At 42.6% G+C, this 20,582-nt stretch overlaps 2 protein-coding genes across 4 annotated transcripts; one reads left to right on the forward strand and one right to left on the reverse strand.

The window, feature by feature from the left end:
* Nucleotides 1–349: 349 nt before the first annotated feature.
* LOC111856881 (E3 ubiquitin-protein ligase RMND5A) lies at nt 350–8,947 on the forward strand. The gene is made up of 9 exons (XM_072718557.1): nt 350–904; nt 1,725–1,861; nt 2,893–3,027; nt 3,403–3,503; nt 4,143–4,309; nt 5,656–5,821; nt 5,926–6,028; nt 7,129–7,283; nt 7,848–8,947. Exons 1-9 carry the CDS (start codon nt 763–765, stop codon nt 7,909–7,911), a joined length of 1,170 nt encoding a protein of 389 aa, XP_072574658.1. The 5' UTR covers nt 350–762; the 3' UTR covers nt 7,912–8,947.
* A 1,238-nt stretch (nt 8,948–10,185) lies between these two features.
* Nucleotides 10,186–20,577, reverse strand: mfsd8 (major facilitator superfamily domain containing 8). 3 transcript variants are annotated; one of them, XM_023799982.2, is made up of 12 exons: nt 20,250–20,577; nt 18,772–18,860; nt 18,380–18,423; nt 16,273–16,513; nt 15,886–15,999; nt 15,249–15,393; nt 15,101–15,159; nt 14,396–14,501; nt 13,487–13,621; nt 13,267–13,370; nt 12,267–12,493; nt 10,186–11,073 (listed from the first exon to the last, which is right to left on the reverse strand). In XM_023799982.2, the coding sequence occupies exons 1-12, from the start codon at nt 20,306–20,308 to the stop codon at nt 10,867–10,869; spliced, it is 1,530 nt and encodes a 509-aa protein (XP_023655750.2). In that variant the 5' UTR covers nt 20,309–20,577; the 3' UTR covers nt 10,186–10,866. The 3 variants fall into 3 exon arrangements, with proteins under 3 accessions (XP_023655750.2, XP_023655751.2, XP_023655752.2); XM_023799983.2 differs by lacking the exon at nt 18,380–18,423; XM_023799984.2 differs by lacking the exons at nt 18,380–18,423; nt 18,772–18,860; nt 20,250–20,577 and adding an exon at nt 17,319–18,080.
* Nucleotides 20,578–20,582: the final 5 nt, after the last annotated feature.

Raw genomic sequence — 20,582 nt, forward strand, 5'->3', positions numbered from 1 at the left:
GTGTAATGGTATCCAATTCGAACAAGTACAAATATTTACTGATATTCGACAACATCATGTCCATACACACCAGTGTTTTCATATCAGCCCGGATTATATCTACATTAATTTCTCACATAAGCCGTATATAGGAGTATCAAATGTTTCACAAGAATTGTTTGCGATATCATTTATTATTCATTATAATCATCATATGAAATGTATTACTCATAAATTATGCCAATTTATTAATCTGACGAATTCTTATATGATACGCTTTTCATTTTTTTTTTTTTTTAATTTTACACTCGGAAAGCGCAGACTTTTATTTTGAAAAGTACAGTCCCACCCCCGGAAGTACATTTTCTACACCTTGTTGTCGTTCCCTTCACGTTACTAAAAATATGGCAAGGGAAGTTGTAGATGTTGGGAGGTATGCTTGGAAATAAATAAGAGCTGCGTTGCACACTTAGTGGACGGGTTAGCATTGGCTGTACGCTGTTTACTTTACAAAGGGCATTTTGCTATGTTGCTAGTAAACCGATCTGAGCTGGAATAGCTTTTCTGTATTTAATTTTGCAGTTCATGCTGACACTAGATAACACAAGTCAGCAAATTCGACGGCAGTCGTTATTTACGCGGATCGTGTGTGAAGTTGTTAGGTAGCAAACGGTCACCTTTAACAATATATTGAAATCGCATTGTTAATAGCGTGTTGGTTGGTACGTAGTTACTATTTTAAGAAGCTGTAATTGATCAGAGTGCTCTGGGTCTGTCAAGCCTATGGATCAATGTGTAAACGTGGAGCGAGAGTTGGAGAAAGTGCTTCAAAATTTCTCCAGCTATGGACAACATTGCGATAAAGTGCTACAGGAACTTGTCGATTACACAAGTGGGCTGAAGGACGAAATTGTACAGGCTGGTGGTAAGTTTTTTTTATGCTGTTGTTGGGGAAACATTTTTTTTAACTTGATATAAAATAAATACTCAGATGCGCTGCAAATAATGCTTAAAATCTGGTTGGTAGGACAAAGATTTCGCTTCTGTTGACAAATGCATTCATCTGTTTAAAGCGAATATATGACATGATCCGAACTTTTCTGCTATAATAATCAACTATAGTCGGCAAATTATGTGATATAGGTTAAGTCTATACCATTAAATATGTTCTTTGTACTAGGCGTATTTAATATGCTGAACGCTTTGTCACTGAAATATTACATGTAGTCGGTTTAATGGCTTAGTTTAATGCTTGAAATCCTAATACAAATCTTCATGCTCTTAGATCGCTCCCAAACTTTGGGTGCATTTCCAGCATACGAATGAATCAGCGGCGCCATTAATGCCTACAAACATGTGGAGAATCGGTTTTAAGTGAGGAAAAACCAAAACAAAGGATAAAAGGACTACTTTCACTTGATATCAGTTATATATCTGTAACACATAAATACATTTTAAACATTTTCACTGATTTCACTGTTTATAACCTTTTAGAAATGTTGGGGTAGGTGTCTGCAAAACAAAACTCCGATAGCACTGCAGGGCGGGGGGGGGATCGTTTCGCTCCGTTTCGCTCCGTTTGATAAATACCGAAATTCACCTGGATTATCTTTGCATCCAATAATAAAATGTAGATTTAATTTATTTTGATACATTTATCAAAATTATTTTCATAGATCGCTTTTAATGAAAATAATAGGGATCATTTGAAAGCTACCAAATGTTTTCCCGTGTTTTCTGCTTAGAATTAGAGCTGTCAGGCACCCTGTCGCTGGTTCTGTCTCAGTGCTGCAAGCGAATAAAAGACACGGTGCAGAAACTGGCCGTGCACCATAAGGACATCCACAGCAGCGTGTCCAGGGTGGGAAAAGCCATCGATAAGGTACGTCTGCCTTCGCACCATTTTTCCATCCTCAAAGACGAGTTGAGCTTGTCCTGGCATGGAAGTGGACAGAAGGCAACGGTACCCGATGATCGTCAGTAACACTTAACATGTTAAGGGCATTTTTAAGCTGCCCTTTTTAAAAACTAACATTGTCAGTTTGTTGGAATGCAGAAGAAATATGATAGAGAAACATTTAGTGTGAATCAGGAGTGTCCATAGACATAGTGCTCCGGCCACGCTTGGTGCATGTAACACACTCCCTATTAATCTTATCAGAGGGAATGGCAGACTAAGGAAATAAATACAAATGAAGCAATACACACACACACAGACACTCAGACATATATTTACAGGAATTAAAATGCTTTAGCTATTATGTCTTTTGTTAAAACATCTTTGCTTTTTTACGGTTTACAGTAGCAATAACTCTATATCAAACGGGTATTATTGTAGTTTATAATATGTGTTCATGGTGTGGCATAACTTTTTTTTTGTGCAGAGTATGTCAGAGGCACGCAGGCAATCTCAGCTCAAGAAAAAGCTGTTTCCCATTTGCAGACTCTTGACATGATCACGCTACTCAAAATCACGCTACTCAAAATCACGCTACTCATAATCACGCTACTCATAATCACGCTACTCATAACAGCCAAGAGCACAGTTTAATGTCAGACAGCATTGTGTTTCTGCTTTAATGTGTCGTTTTAAATTAGTCCCAAAGTGGGCTGCATAGACAATGGGAAATTTTTAAATTAAAATCTTCTTTATGTGCTCAGACAGTTTAAGTGGAAATAAGGTACCATTTAGATGTCATTTATTTTGCCGATTCTTTTTTGAGAAATCAGTCATATGGTCTTAGAGTTGGGGGCCTTGCTGAAGGGTCCAGTCACTCTGCTGACCACGGGATTCGAGCCAGCGACCTTCTGATCAGTCACAGCGGCTTAACTGGCTGAGCCACACAGCGCCCCCATTATGTGATTCTCTGCCTTTCTTTTGAGCTTTACTGACTTGTTTTCTGTCCGGGTCAGAACCTGGACTCGGACCTGGGCAGCGTGGGCATCGAGGGATGTTGGCAGGCTGATAGCCAGCGGCTGCTCAATGAGGTCATGGTTGAGCATTTCTTCAGGCAAGGTGTGCTGGACGTGGCAGAGGAGCTGTGTCAGGTGGGCTACGCACCAGCTGGGGGGGTTCAGGGAGGCCGGGTGCTGGGTTCATCAGGTAAGGACACAACTGGGTGGGATTTGGGAGTAGGGTACACGGCCCCCGGAGGGCACACTCACTCCGAATGTGCCAGGGGACACTTGTATGTATAAGGCACTTAATAAGATTGTGTGGCAGTAGATTATTAGAACTTACGAATCAAATGGTGTTTGGTAGAGGGAAAGATTCCAAAAGGAGGAGATGATCAAAAAGTTCATAGTAAGAAGATGCCCCCCCTCCCCCGGACATGCTAACGTAAAAATTCATGTCTGTGTGTGTGTTTGTGACGTAGACGGAAAGTGAGAAAAGCTAAAAGCTGTTTGTCGTCTCTCTTGTAGGAAGCTGGACTTTGCATTGACCCAAACCAAAGGGAACCTTTCATAGAATTAAACAGGATATTAGAAGCACTTAAACTCAGAGATTTAAGACCTGCTTTAGAGTAAGTGCCACATATTAATTCTCCTGTCTTTGTATGTATCAGCACAAACTTCCTCTCCTCATCTGCTCTCTGGTTCCTGGTCTTATGGGGGAATCCAGGTAGTGATTGGCAGTTCATGACACCCCCCCACCCCCCGCCCACACTGGTTTTCTTAATACTTTTGCAGGACACTTTTCATGGTTTTAAAACAAAACTGACTTTGAAAGAGAGCCTCCTAGTTTAAGAAACTGTTTCCCTTCTTAGGAAAAGTTTATCCTTGTAGATATTTTAAGGTTTTTGGATATGTAAGCCACACCCCAACTACATCTCATATATTTTCCACAGGCAGCTACTGCAAATATATAACAGTCATGGTATTTCATTCAGTTCAGAGTTATATTTTTCGTAGTTGTGCTTAATATAAACACTCAAATGGGAAAAAGTAGCAAATTCTCACTTTATGAGTGGTAAGAAAATTTTTACATTTTATGAATATGTAATAACATACTGTATTTGTTTGATTGTTTTTGCCAAAGCCAGTGGTCCTTGCCAGAACTCCCCTGCCCTTTAGTCGCCTGGCCGAAAGGGTCAGATGTCTTCTTTGGTGTCACTTGTGTCGTTGACTTTTGTGCTGCTGTTGCACTTGGTCGCCACCTGCAGGTGGGCTGTGGAGAACCGCGAGATGCTTATGGCCCAAAACAGCTCCCTGGAGTTCAAACTTCACCGCCTCAGCTTCATCAGGCTGCTGATGGGAGGCACAGCCAATCAGAGAGAAGCCCTACAGTATGCAAGGAACTTTCAACCTTTTGCTGTCAACCATCAGAAAGGTACACAGATTTCAAGTTAATATTTTAATTAAATTTCACTGATGAATGTTTCCCTTTAGATTTTTTCCTTCCATTTTTGGGCAATTACTATCCACATAATAAAGCATAATTTCACCCCTGTCAGGGCCTGCATGCAATATTACTCTTTGGTCTTCTAAGCCCGTAAGTCTATATTGAGTGGGAAAAACAGGAGTCACTTTTATTTCATCGCACTTTTGAGTATTGAACAGGAATATGGGTACACTTGAATTTTTAGCTGAATCTGGCGTGTTTTTAATACTCTTGCCTGGGAGACAGAAGCAGAGTAATTCCAAGCGTTCCGCCCTTTGGGTCTGGAATGACGAGCATACAGAGTGTTTGTCTGAAGGGTTCTGGTGCTGAACAACCCTGCAGATGCGAGACGATGCCTGGAGCATCAGGAGTGACTGGGTTCGGAACGGGCCGCGTTCCGCCAGCCAGGGACCCTGTCTGTGCTTCTCCACCTGACCTGGCAAGGATGTGTCAGGAAATGTAATGGGTTCGTCTAGACAGGATCCCAAGACTGCAGGTCATGGACAGTACATGAGTCTGCTTTCATTTTCCAAGTTTTTTTAAATTGCTTTATTTGGATCAGCAAGTAACATCGTTCACTGGGAACATAAACGTTCTTGTCTAACATGAAGACATTGTTTGCTTTGTTGTGGCAAACATTCTACTGTTACGTCTGTGTCTGCGTCTGCGTAGCTGCCTGTGTTTGCGTTTTTATACCTTTTTAGTGACACAGTGGCTGGTACGTTTTGTCTTTGGTGAAGAAATTTAATCTCAGTATAATTTCAGAGATTTTTTGGAGAACAGAAATGTGCGTTAGTATGCCCTTTAGACTTCATTTTTAGAACAATGAAACCATAAACTAGCTAATAGGCAGGTGCTCGTATGTGTGCGTTTGATGAGGTCTTTGTCGACTGGGAAATTCTATTTGTTATTTTGAAGGTGATTTCAGCAGTAACTGCTGAAATCTGTCATTTAATTTGTGTGTCAAGGGCCTCCACAGCCGATTTTGACATCCATGTTTGAATTTGATCCAGCTTTAAAACCCGATTGTTTCTTTCTGTGGTAGCTGATCATCCATCCATCCATCCATACTCTGTCTGCTTTTTAATTAATAAAAATTTTAACTTGAATTTATGGTAATAAACTGAGGAACTGCAGAAGAAAGCTAAAGTGCTTTCAGGATACAATTCGACGGTTTGTTGAGGAAATGATCAGCCTTTTGTGATTAAGAGCACACCAGATAGTTTAATGAAATAAATTAACAGATCGGGTCAGATAAATGGGGTTTTGAAGACTCGCACTCTGCTCTCTTACAGACATACAGGTGCTCATGGGCAGCTTGGTGTACCTGCGCCAGGGCATAGAGAACTCGCCCTACGTCCACCTGCTTGACTCGAACCAGTGGTCTGACATCTGCGACATCTTCACCCGCGACGCCTGCTCACTGCTGGGCCTCTCCGTGGAGTCTCCCCTGAGTGTCAGGTGAGGGGGCGGGGCCTCCGCAAGGAAATCCAGTTAAACTGGCCCCTGTTGTTGTGCTCCGCTTCGATTGGCCCGTCGCCTTATGGGCAGTTTCCTCATTGCAGTTTCTCAGCTGGCTGCGTCGCTCTGCCTGCCCTCATTAACATCAAGGCGGTCATTGAACAGAGGCAGTGCATAGGGGTGTGGACCCAGAAGGATGAGCTCCCGGTAAGAACAGCCCTTTTAACACAGCCACGTCCGTTTGCTCTTAGAGGCCTGAGGTATTTATTGTGTTGTGGAAAATAAACTGTCCAGATCAGGAGTTGGTAGTCTCATCCGCGAAGGGCCGTTGGGTATGCAGGTTTAGCTGCATTTCCCTAATTAAATTACTAATTGGAGGACTGACTGGCTGAAGAGTCCTCACACCTGGGTTTGAACAGCTGACCTAAAGGTTATCCCAAAAACCTGCATACACACCGGCCCTTTGTGGATAAGACTGGCTAACTCTGGTGTAGATGTAGCATAGCTATGTTAAGAAAAAATATAAAGGCCACTGCAGCTCTAATTTCCATGAAGAAAAGGTTTGTTCTAGAAAAAGCATAACTACAGAATGATCTAATCCTGTTTGCTCTTAAACTGTTTCCTCTGTAATGTTTTACTGCCATTGGTAGCTTGATATCTGCATATGTTTATTGTTCCTGAAGTTATTTATAGGAACTGAGATTGTATTGACGAGTTACACCTGCCTAACATTAATTGCATAATGTAGACAGTGCCTCGCTCTGGAGTGAATACTCTCTGAGTAATCACCGAGTACTTCATTCCGCTTACGGCGGCCTGTGGGAGTGAATACTCTGAGTAATCACCGAGTACTTCATTCCGCTTACGGCGGCCTGTGGGAGTGAATACTCTGAGTAATCACCGAGTACTTCATTCCGCTTACGGCGGCCTGTGGGAGTGAATACTCTGAGTAATCACCGAGTACTTCATTCCGCTTACGGCGGCCTGTGGGAGTGAATACTCTGAGTAATCACCGAGTACTTCATTCCGCTTACGGCGGCCTGTGGGAGTGAATACTCTGAGTAATCACCGAGTACTTCATTCCGCTTACGGCGGCCTGTGGGAGTGAATACTCTGAGTAATCACCGAGTACTTCATTCCGCTTACGGCGGCCTGTGGGAGTGAATACTCTGAGTAATCACCGAGTACTTCATTCCGCTTACGGCGGCCTGTGGGAGTGAATACTCTGAGTAATCACCGAGTACTTCATTCCGCTTATGGCGGCCTGTGGTGTGACTGCACTATCTTCTCCGTCTCTGCATGTGGAGATCGAGGTGGACCTGGGTAAGCGTTGCTGGTACCACTCGGTGTTCGCTTGCCCCATCCTCAGGCAGCAGACCACGGACAGCAACCCCCCCATGAAGCTGGTGTGCGGCCACATTATCTCCAAAGACGCCCTCAACAAAATGATCAACGGCAGCAAGTAAGACCCACGGTCAGGGACAGACTTAGGACTCCCAGCTGGGAGCCATATCTCCATGATTTTTACATTTTTAAAAAAACATGTATTAAGATTATTAAATTAAAGCACATTTTTAGAGGTCAAACTATTAAAGGCAACAAGAAAATACCTGGGGGACTGAAAGAAGTCTAGCTTCTCCAAGACCATAAAATTATGCAGTTTTACATGCTTATACTCAATGAATGTGTATTTATTCAAAGTTAAGCTTATCTATGTATCCAAGCAAGATGTATGTCCTCAGTACAGTCTGTGCATGGAATGGATGACAATTCTAAGTATATATGTTGTACGGGTCTAATATAACGTCCAGCGATGGGTTGGCGCCCCATTCTGAGTGCAGCTTTTAAAATAGTGAAGGATTTTAAACATGGAAATTATTCCTGATCACTCAAAAGATTTCCAAGGTTATTAGTCTGCGGGGTCACTGTCCTGTCTGGCTTTATAGTCTTGAGACAGTAGCTAGCAGCTGTTGTGTAGACGGAACTGCTTTGCATCCTGTGTCTGACCATTCGTGTGTCTCTTAAGGTTGAAGTGCCCGTACTGTCCAATGGAGCAGGTGCCATCGGACGCCAAGCAGATCTACTTCTGAGGAGACGATGCCATTTAGTCTGCAGCGAAGCCTCTAGTTTGGGGAGGAGCTGATGAGCGGAGAAGCTTTGCTGTGTTCATGTAAGAGTGAAGCGTAGTGTTCCTTATTCATCGAAAGAGTTGGGTTTCACAAGCCATTACTGTTTGAGTTTGTAGGCGTGATGACAGATACTCGTTTTTAATAAAACCCACCTGAAGAGCTTCGAATTTTGAGATCTGCATCACTTTGCATGCCATCTATTGTTACCACTGTCGAATGTTTCTGATTTTTTTTTGAGGAATTGTATATATGAAATCGATGTTTAGGTTTCTTAGGTTAGATTAAGGGCGTTGGCTTCCTCTTATTTTGGGTGATGTTAAAAGCCAAATGACAAACTGGGTATAAAAGACTCAGATATTTAAGATTAAGGTTGCTAAAAAATTGCTAATTTTTACCTGTTTTACTTAAAAGGTGTTAATTGAGAATATTTTAGTTTTATTGCTTCTGAAGGAGATCTTTGAAGATGGTTTATTTAAAAAAGATAAACTACTGAACTGAGAGATTTATATATGTTATATTGTGTCTGGACAGACAGGTTCTAAAATGAAACCTTTCCAGTGTTGTTCATGCTGCCTGTGACTATATTGTGCTGACAATAAGCTGAAACACTTTTTTATATTTGAAATATAAGGTTCGGTATAATTTGCGGGGGAATATTTTGTAATTGTTCCTGGGTCTGTTTTTTTTTTATTATTAAAAAGTTGTCCTGGGAACCAGTTGTGGTGTGGTAAATAGGGGTCACTGGCGTTCACTTTATTAAGCAGACTTCGTTAGCAGAGAAAATAGAGCTACGCCATCAGCGGAGCAGCCAACCTGTCCATGAAGCTTTGTTTTGGGCCGCTAGGTGGTGCTGTTGAGCTTGTTCCAGATCATGTATGTTTATTTACGTACTACAATGTGTCAAATATTAGATATCGACTGAAGTACGACCTTATGTTCTTGTCATGTACTATTATTTCTATGAATGATTTGGAAATAAAGACAAGGATAAGATTAATTGTTCTCAGCTCTTGGTGGTTCTGGATCTGTTTAAGTTCATTCATTAATTCAGGGGTGCCCAGCTCCAGTCCTGGGGGGGCGGAGCCCTGTGTAACTTAGTTCTTTCCCTGTTTCACCATAAATGATTAAGTTCAAGAGCTGTGTGGTAATTAGCACAAGAAGCTGAATCAGGTGTTAAATGAGGGGAAACCCAAAAATGTGCAGGGCTCCGGCCCCCCAGGACTGGAGTTGGGCACCCCTGCATTAATTCATTGAATTAATTGTGAAGGTTTGAAAGTTAAGACTAAGTTAAAATTCTGAGTTGTTTGTTTGGTATTTTAAGATGTGGATTTGCTGTTAATTATCCCTAATTATCCCCCATATTTCTGTACACCCTAACAAACTTTATTTTTAATTATGCATATTTTTGTCAGAATTCTTGAGAGGAAATAACTTATGTCAGTTACTGGAGTTTACTGTTATTACAATTGTTATTCATACAGATTGGAGTGTTAGGTACAAAAGTCAGAGACGGAGTTTTAACTTTTACCCTGGAGGGTCATGGGACCAAATCCCACATATTTATCTTCATGATAATCCCTCATGCAGGGCTCTGCAGTACCTGATAGGTGGCACTACAACCTGGATAGGAAGACAGGGTTTACTGAGAGTGTCCTAACATAGAGTAATTCCTCAAAAACAAAACATGGCCGTTAGCAGCCATTTTGGTAGCATGTCTGAAGGTAAACTGTCCTTGAGTTAGCTATGATAAGAACAATAATATGAAGTGAAGACCAAGGAAAAGATTTTGATGAATTTTTTATTAATTTTAAACACAAAAGCAGCAGATTTTTTTTTCTTCAAAATATCAGTTTAAAATATACTTTGTCAATTCATGTGTCAATGTCATACATTTAGTTTGCCTGGGCCAACTCTGTACAGGCAGAACAGAGAGGTTCCCAGGGCCCCCAAATGACCTGCATCAGGAGGGAAGTTCTCTCAGCAGGGGGGTCCCCCCAAGCCTTTCCTAGAGCCCCTGAAAAAGTAGAACCAGTCCTGCAGTGGTTAAACTATTGTAATAGTTGTATTACTGGTTATACAGTAGTGTGCAAAAGTCAAAAGAAATGTTTAAAGCGGTTTATCTGGCCAGTAAGTGCACTTTGTCTCAGAACAAACACAATTAAACACTAGAACATATGCAAATTAAGATTATATATATATATATATATATATATATATATATATATATATATATATATATATATATATATATATAATATCAATGAGATATTGATTAGCTATATGAGGTGTACTCGATAGGTGTTGGAAATAATTGGGTAATTTAGGTGAGGCTTTGGAATGGCTAAGCTTACACATTCTGACAGGCATAATAGCATGGTTTTACATGAACATAAAGATAATTTAAATGTCACTTTCTTTGGCTGCCTAAGACTTTTGCACAGTACTGTATTTACTGAAGAGGCTCCCATTAATACTTAGTGCAATGTTACATTAGTTCAGGTTTTGAATGTGAAATCACCAGGCAAAGGTAAGCAAGAGAAACCATCAGGGATCCCAGTCCTCTGGGTCACCCACAGTATAAACCGTGAAGATGGCTCCCCTTATCAGATACTGATCATCAGCTAGCTTCATAGAGGCAATCACACTGTCACCGGTCCTATAGAACCTACTATACCAAACATTTACAGAATCAAACGAGATCCATCAGCACCATCAGATATGTCGTGTCAAATATTTGACGTTGAGATTTTTCCCAAATTTACCCGAGATGAGGCGGAATCAGGAATCTGTCAGCAAAGTTAGTGGTCGTTATTCAAACTCATCGCGTGACATTCAGCGTCCCGGTGAGCATCCCCCAGTCCTGGAAGGTGCCGGTCCATTAGCAGTCTCTGGGATGGGGATGCCGTGGGGGCGTGGCTATTCCCGCATCCTCCCGTAGCGCAGGGAGAAGGCGATGAGGCGGCGGTAGGTGCACAGCAGGAGCAGCATGGCTGCCAGCATGATACCGCAGATGAGGCTGAAGGCCCAGCGCGGGCCCAGGTTGGTGTAGAACTGGGACACGAACACAGGGCCCAGTGTCCTGGCTCCGCTTCCTGAGGCAGTGAGCCAGCCCATGTAGACGCCCTAGAAGTGGGAGGTGGAGGTCAATGCCTTTAGGTCACAGACCCCTGCAGCAGAGTTAGCCGGCTTGGCTCCTGAGAAACCATGTGTTAATGGCAGACTCTGCCGGAGTAGACATTGGATTCTGTACTATTACATCAAACAGAAACACACCACCATCCTATCAAGGGTGTATCGCTGCCTTTGCTGCCAGGGGATTGGCTGCCAGGATATTCATTTTGAAGACGGACAGAGGAACAAAAACACACTGGGTACTTTGAGCTGAAAACGGAGGCAGAGTGGCAGGCGCATGCCGGTGGAGCGTCACCTGTCGGAGCGACATCACCCCGTTACCTGTCACACAGGGTGACCTCCTAACCCACTGGGGGACACTGAATTATTTCAGCTCCTACAAACTACCTTAAAGCTGAAAGGCTCCTGTGCTTGGCTAATAGTTCAGTTCTTCTTGTGCTTTGACTGGTTTGTTTCCTTGACTGAAAGACTCATCCAGCTGTTTCACATTAACACCAGTGACACATGCATGGTTATAGGAGACTGACCAATCAGCACACAGCAGGAGCTCAGTGCTAAAGTGAAATCCAGGTCTTTTTAACTGAAATGGTAGTTTGCAAACCCTGTCCTAGCTCATAGTGCCCCCGCTAACATGGATCAGGTGGTCACCCTCCTGTCACGCAAGCAGATCCGGCCCCTTAACTCCCAGGTGCGGCTGGTGACTGACAGAACTCCAGCCATTAGCATGAAGTTCACTCTGCTGACTGAAAGCTCTCTGGCAGCTTCATGGAAAATGCACTACCAGCACCTTCAATGGAGACCCAACTCATTTTACCAAAACATACATCCCAGAGACCTGCATTTCTGTCCTTCTAGAGCAGGGGTGCTCAACTCCAGTCCTGGTTTTCCCCTGATTCCGGTTTCCCACACCTGATTCAACTCCTTGTGCTAATTACCACACAGCTCTTGAGCTGAATCATTTATGGTGGAACAGGGAAAGAACTAAGTTACACAGGGCTCCGGCCCTCCAGGACTGGAGTTAGGCACCTCTATTCTAGGGTAAAGACAGAAAAGCAATATTGATATATGCGGTCAGTATGTGACACTACCTGTGTTAATATGAATAGGGTGTTTTAACCCCAAGTTGCCTAAGTGATATCTCCCTTGGATAGACATGTAATCAGATGTTAAAAGTATGACCAAACCTGGGGCTTTGGGCCGAGTATCTTGGAGTAGAGGATGTAGGACATGACGTTGCAGGCGGGATAGCCCACCCCGATGAGGATATCGGATACGATGTATTGTGCCAGCTGGATGGCAGGGGTGAACTGGCACCAAGTCTGTTCAGGGGGGCAGCCTATTGGATCCTCGGATGAGTTAGAGACTCTCCTCAGAGTGGGGAGACCCTGGTGGGAGGAGCTGTTCTGGAGGTCTGCGTCCAATTGGAGGAGATTGGACCGGACAGGAAGACAAGGCAACAAGTACTCAGGTCTCCGATTGTTTGGTGGTCACATGACATCCTGCTTGAACATAATTACATAACATACAATTACAGACTGGTGGCATGTTAGATTTTTATTGGAAGCTCATCATAACAGGGTGAAACCATTTCAAGATAATAATTTCAAAAGGATACAGTAAAATCCCGTTATAGTGGACTCGCTTATAACGGAATATCGTCTATAATGGACGAGGTCCGTTGGTCCCGGCCGCGCGCCTTTAAGAACATGCAGAAAAAGCATCGGATATAGCAGACTGACATATAACGGAATTTCGCTTATAACGGACAAACAATTTGGTCCCCAGGGCCGCTTTTAGCTGTAGTTCTGTTCGGCTATAACAGACATGCAGCTCCGCCTACAAGGCGCGTGGCGTGCCGGTGATATCCAGCGCAGATACGTAGTCGAGATTATTAATAGTCACGCATCTGGTCAGGTAAAGTTACTACATGTACAATATAATAATCTATACCACAAGTGTGTCTGCTGGGGTGTGGCATGAGTAAATAGAGTCCTGTAGTTGTGTTCTGGGCATACAGCAACTCTGGATGTAACGGACTGTTTTGCCAGGTCCCTTGAAGTCCATTATAACTGGATTTTACTGTATCACCCTTTCCCAAGGTCTCCTAGAAATGTTCAATTCTAACCTAGCAGTTCTGTTGCTGCACCGAATACACCTTCAAACCCCATCCCCAGACAGCAGTACCTGACCACTGGATCTTGGGGTACTCGTCTCCCCAGGGTAGCAAGATGAAGAACCCACAGAATATTATGATTAATCCACCCAGCAGCACTGGCCGCTCACCAATCCTGAAAGCGAAACACCAGGATCCTCAGATGCCATGATTCACATACGACGTTCCTTCATCCATCACTCTAGCATCCACAGCGTTTGTCCATACAGAGCCCAGGTGGCTGATGCTTACCTCACAGATATGATCTTGACTAACAGAAACACCAAGATGGACTCAAAGCCAGTGCAGGCCAGGATGATGCCGTTGTAGAGTACAGCCTGTTTCCTGGTCCAGGCAAACATGTCCATGGACAAAGGTGTGGCGATCCTGCAGCAGCAGAACAACAGGCAGCCAAGCCAAGCAACACACTGAGCAATGGACACTGATACTTTAATAACCAGACAAACGAATCATACTCATGAATGGCTGTTTCTTAATAATCAGATGCACACTGTGAGGAAAGAAGCTGCTCCCCCCATGCAGAGTGGGGCACTCTGGGGGAACTCTGGGGGGAGCTCCTGTCCACTCTCTGCGTGTTAATGGCAGTCAGCCCGTTGTGTGATTCATCTAAGTAAGTAGGAGACGAAGGGTGACTGTGGGTTAGCAGTCTGCGCCTGAAGGTTGCTGGTTCACCGGTCATATCACAGTTGGTCCCTTAAGCCCATACTGGCCCAGGGGCGCTGGATTAATGCCTGTCCCTGGGCTCTAATCTCAGTTCTTCCCATTCCGAGGGGAATATGTTGGCTTCTCATTGCCTGATGTTTTTGTTCCCACACAATTTAAAACTTCTGTGAAGTTTTCCTTCTTTCTCCCCCCCAAGAACATTAAAAGTAATGAAACGTAAAGATCCACTGTTTTTCTGAGCATTTTAAAATCTATCATTACCTAACACACAAACGTAGCCCATAATCTAAATGACATAAAATTATAGCTAAACAAATTAACTATATGAAATCAAAAAAATAAACACTTGACTGTACATTTATAAAAGTATCTGGAATATCAAATAGTTATAGTTAATTATTTTCAGTTTAACCAAATTACATATGCATCTATGTTTATTACATGAATTTGGAGACTAACATGTGAAATATGACTTACGTCTCAAAAACAGCAAAGACGAACAGAATGATGAAGAAGAGGATGTTTGAGGTCACCACGGCGATTTGGTCGATGCTCCCTTCTTCATTCACCAGATCCACTCTCTCTGAGAAAGAGACAGATGGAGAATCTGATCAGGCTTCCTTTGTCCTTTTCACACAACTGAATGAAATTAGTTCAGTATGAGAAATTGGTTACGTATGCCATGTTCTTCCTGTATCATACTAGGGCTTCTTGATCATGGCAAAAATCATATCCACCATTATTTCAGTCAATACCAAGTTCACGGTTATTTAACACGATTACTCATTGACTTTGGAAATATCATGCATTTACTGAACTTTTAAAACCTTGTCTTTTTAACTGTGGATTTCCTTGAAATTCAAATATAATTCAACTGAGGAACAAATAAAAAGGAGAGAAAAAACAGGAGCATTATTGTGAAAGGAAAGGCAGCAGAAATATTTTATCTCGATTATTTTTTATTGATGATAGTTGGAAGCCAAAATTGTAACTTGATTAATTTATCATGTGGTCCAAAGGCATGTGGCTAGACTAACTGGTGTTTGTAATATGGTACGTGGCCTGCAATGGGACAGCATCCCATCCCAGAGGCACCCCTGCCTAGTGCCGTGTGCGGCCTTGGATGGCTTTCACCAAAACCAACCTACCACCGTTAAAACCCTTGATCGGTGACTGGCGTACCTTCTGAGGTGTAGTTGATGGCGCTGATCTGTCGTCCCTCGTCGTCCACACTGTGCTCCCTAAGACACACAGGACACACCCAGGATCTGCAGCGAATCCACGCACCTGCACGGCTGAGGGGGATCGGCGGAAAGCCCCGGCCCCTCACCTCAGAATGAGGATGACACATAGAATATTGATGACCCCGAAAAAGGCAGCCAGCAGAGCAGGGGTCGTGTACATGTTCAGCTGCAGGTCGATGGGCCTAAAGCACACACCGGCTTCTCCAATGAAGGACAAAGCGGCCTGAAGGGCTGCAACGCAAGAGGGGCCATTTTCAGTTCCCTTATTGGGGTCTAAAGGCTCTGATGGAAACACCCTAACCCACATTTACTCCATACACAAAAACGATCTTGTCTACAGCATGATCCCAGTAGAAGGTGGGCAATGCTGTGGCGTTACACCTCTAGGGTGGGGGGTTTAAATCCCACCTCTGCTCTGTATGTGCGCAGACCGCATGGTCCATGTCTCTGCATGGTCCAATCATATGGAGTTAGGCTATTTTGTGTCTCTAAATTGCCCTCTTTGTCGTCTGTGACGAACATCTAGGACGTAGCTCTGTGCCACATGGGATGGGCTACTGGGGACCCCAGATCGGGAAAACTTACTGTAGTATTACAGGGCTTTAACCATGCATCATAGCCTCCCAGGCCACAGAGGTCAACTGCACCCTGACAAGAGCCATTTATTCCCCATGAATATGCAGAAGCATGACGTGACAATGTGACCGGTGTCCGGGGTCCTACCTGGGCCTAGAATAAAGCCCAGGGCCTGGCAGGCGCTCATGTTGGCCATGGCGCTCGTCCTCTCCTTCAGGGATGTGGCTCCGGCTACGTAGGATCTAACAACAGCCACGTTTCCTAAGTGCACAGAGACAAGAGCGTCACAAGTGGGGTCTGTCTCACACAGCCTAGATTAATCACCTTGCTTTTCCCTGACACCTCAAAAGGCGAAACCCTGGGTACAGCTTATGTAACCCAATTCACAGCGTAATATCAAATCAGACAAAATGCCATCCTTCGGAGGGCACTGTGGGTATTTACATAGTCATCACACGTAGGCAGAGGTGTCACATAAACCGGGCCCTGTTATATGACCTCAAAGCTGCCAACCCAACAGAAAGCAGTCGTTACCTGCACCAAAGCCGACGAGGACCCGGGAAGTAAGCATGTAGTACTTCCTGTTGGAATGGAATAAGTGCACGTAGGCATACAGAAGGTTGGCGGCCACATTGACGAGTATGGAGCACACCAGCGGCTCTTTCCGGGGCCTTCTATTCGACCACCAGCCAAAGATGGGCGATGCCACCATCTGGCCAAGGCTGTAAGCAGCAACCACCCAGCCCAGGAAACTGGCATTAGCACTGTCATCTACCTGGACATGAGACAGAGACAGAGAGAACATCAACAGCCAAGCTCATCTTAACATTGACAAACACAACATTCAGTTCAGTGATTCGAACACATACCCAGAATGTCATGGGTTCAAATTCTGTAACTGGCAGCGTAACCATATCTCATACTGAAAGGCCCTTAACCTGAAAATTTAAAAATGTAATTCTTAAAAAAGAGGGAGGGGGTTAAAATCTCCTGTCTGAAAAGTCCGAAATCCCTAAAGATGGAGTTAAACGTTAAGGATTTCAGGTGGGGGGGGTCAATAAATCCATCCAGGCCAAAGAAAGGAACCTTAAAGTTAACTCACAACTCCTTTTGGGAGGGAGTGGAGTATGTTTTGAGTATAACGCATTAGAGTATCTCAAATGTAGTGTAAATTATGAATGAAACAATGTTATTCCTAAATGACACAACCAGAATTCTTAGTTGGAACGTCCTTTCATTTGAGCTTAAGGTTGAACTATGCTACCATGTGGAAAAGGCTCCTGTTGAATAGCCAGACTCGTTACACCTAACAGCAAAACACAGGTGCAAAATAACTCAATACCAACTCGGCGTATCTAATACATTAGCCACTGAAGGTCATGTTTCGATTATATTTTTATGAGTAAAAATCTTTGTTTTGTTCCTGTTTTCAGTGACTTTTTGCCTGCAATGCAGTTGATGCATGTGACGTTAATGAGGAACAAAGAAGTTGGCTGTGGTTTCATAAAGCAGGCGATCATTTCAAAAATAAAAAGGGTAAAATGGACACAAAACTTACAACCGGAAAGAGTGACACATGCCTGTATGCACTTTGAAGAAGTTCTGAAAACGGTTCTCTCACAGACGTTTTTGGTGGTATAACAGAGGCAACGAATGAGGCCAGGCGTGCAATATCTTTCTGCTCCATTCTGAGCCACTCGTACGGCAGCATGTCAGGGTACGAGGACAAAGGTTGGGAAGCATAACATGAGTAAATCTCGCCCTAAACAGCACGACTGGATGACACTGAAGGGGGGAAAAATTTAAGGCTGGGAAATAAATGGGACAAAAGACTTCAAAACCAATGTGTGAAAAGGAGAAGCACTCATTGAAATGTCTAACTAATTTGGGTATTGTCAACTGAACAGATTTTAGAAAAGGTTCGTCCCCATTTTAGTCTCCATATCTCAGAAACTAAAGAAGATACATACCAAAAATGTGGTACTCGAGTTCTTGGGTACAATGACATTATTTACTTACAGTAAGAAGCAAATCCAGCATGGCCAGTAAGAAGGCCTCCATTGATTTCATATAGAATAACCATATATGGCATTTAGCCAATAACAGCTAAAATATGGATAATCTGCTTATCCATCTATTCATTGATCTGATAACAGCATTATCAAATAACATTTTAGGTCAAACTAAAGCAGAAGTACTGATACTTCTAGAGGAATCTCAAACACTGACAACTGATTTTTTTTTCTTTGAGGCTGCCATTTATCGTGGGGACAAAACAGACCATTTAAATGCAGCATGGCCTGTTGGAGCTACAATCTTAAATGTTAAGCTGGCCCCCTTTTTAATAGCATATCTGACCCAGCAAGACATTCACCTGAAAAACAGTCAACAGACCTGCAGATGAAAGGAAGACCTATATGTCAAGACGTTTAGAGTGACACAAAAGAAGAAATTCAGTACAGACTGAATAGGATGATATTTTATTTTACTTTTTATTTTAAAACCTCAATTTTTTTCCATTGGTGTTTGTCAGTTAGTTACTATACTTCACATTATCAGAAGAAAATAATAAAACCTAGATTAAAATGTACCATATTTAGGTATTTTGAAGTATTTCATGGCAAAATCAACAGGAACTTACCTTTTGTAGATAGGGCCATATTGAGGTTATTACAATAGAGAAACCTGAAGAATCATGGGGGGAAAAAGGGAGTATTGGCATCATTACAGTAGAGAACATGACATGAATTCATTTCTAAGTTGTAAATGGGGATGATTCAGGGGCCCCAGATGTGGACAGGGGGCCTCAAATGTGCCAGCAATGTGGGGAGAACTTTTCCCTGAAGTTGCTCCTGCCTGGGTGTGGTGGGACCATCCCCTTCAAACACCAAACCCTCAGTGCTGAATGACAGACGGCCAAACCAAACGGGGCAAGAGGCCTTACCAAGGTGAAATGAAACATCTATGTCTCAGACAGGCAGACTGCAGACATAAGGAGTGAGGAAAATAATGAAGGTACTGTAAAACACTTACCAACACTACTAAGGAACATTGTAAAGTACATGATTCGGATAGACTTCCATCGGCTGCTGTACTCAGCCAAATCTTCAGCGATATCATCACTGGAAATGACAGAGAGAAGCTGCAGGTCTCATGTTTTTCACACTTCAACTGCATGCGGTCAATCAGTGAAATACTACATGTATCGGTTAATTCATATGTGATGCATTTGAAAAGAGGCTCAACTGTAAGTCTGTGTTTGACACTACAGCAATGCCAGTGACTGCAGAGTATCAGAGGAGCATTTTATGTTTACATTTATTTATTTAGCAGATGGTTTGGTCCAAAGCTGTCAAGGGGCTGATATAGGCTGCTATGCTGAGCTTCCAATGAGCGACCAGAAATCACCGCAAGACGGCTATGGGGAAAACAACTATACAAACATTTTTAGAATCAGAAATTCCATTAACTTGTCACTAAGTGTGCAGACTCAGATGCAACATGCAGTCAATGCACAAATATCTGCCAAATCCAGGCGAGAACCTTGTAAGACTGACTGCATTCTAAGTGCAATACATAAACACTGCCAATAGGTCCACTCAGGTTTACCTATTAAATCTACCCATCCAGTATTCAGGCAAAATTTTAAATGACTCTCTGTGTAATGAGTCTGACCATTTGCTGATTGGTAGGACATTTACTTTGGTACATTTCCAGAATACCACTATTTACTGTTCTTGTTCCTCATCAGACGCTTCTCTGTCTGAAGTTACAGCCTGCAGGTAACAAGTACCCGTGTGTTTATTCACATTATTTTCTGAGGTTGATCTCATACTCGGAATTAAACTGCTGTGCCATCTGTAAAAGTAATTTCTGTGAAAACACTGGAAAATACCACTGCCAAAAGGGGAAGTTTTTCTTTTTTCTGAGCACCAGAACTAACCATAAACCTGCTTTTGATAGAATTAAGACATTTCGTTAAAACGTTTCGCATAAAGCCACGCTACCTTGCAAAGGCAGATGTGGTGTAATATTAGTACGATCGACATTAATGGCAGAAAGATCATTTTTAAGAAGTGAGACACAGTAGTCAATAGGAAATGTTTATAACATAGTATTACTATATCGCTAAGTGCTTCGTTAAGTTTTCCACCTTATAATTAAAGTTAGATATTATTTACATATCCTGAAAGTTAAATTTAGTCAAAATGAAGCGATGCTTATAAAACTGCAATCGTACTTTTATAAAAATCCACAGCTTTTCGAGTCTATTACAATTAACTGGCAAAACATGTCGGTTTAAAACAATAAAATGAAAATATTAACATATAATATTGCAAACACTTAAGACTGCCCTATAGATGATTACGTACTAAGAAATCGTCATACGGATGATATATGAATAGTATATCATTTTACACTTTGTAAGTGTTACAGTATTATGTGCTGTCAATGGATGTGGTTAGGATACCATGCAATGTTTTAAGTAGAGAAAACCTGGATTCACCTACCTCCCAACATCACCTTTTAGTAAAGGTGTGCTCTCGTCAGACTCCAGTGACTGAGACATTATTCCTGAAATCAAATTTGACCTCTTGCGAATTACCCAGATCTTACACCTCAGGGATATGTGATTCTCACTGCATAATGCTGCACAAATTGTGCAATAACACAGTTTAAAAGAAAAAATATGAATGACAGCTCTGCTATCTAGTTGAGTGACAGCTCTGCTATCTCGAAGGCTCTGGTGTTAGTCAGGACATTTCGTCACTAGTAGGAAAGCTTCTATCTACGAATTAGACTTTCACAACCGCCATTAAGCTTACCCGTGTCACGTGGTATAC

The sequence above is a fragment of the Paramormyrops kingsleyae genome, chromosome 12, assembly GCF_048594095.1.
Source record: "Paramormyrops kingsleyae isolate MSU_618 chromosome 12, PKINGS_0.4, whole genome shotgun sequence".
Taxonomy (NCBI): Eukaryota; Metazoa; Chordata; class Actinopteri; order Osteoglossiformes; family Mormyridae; genus Paramormyrops; species Paramormyrops kingsleyae.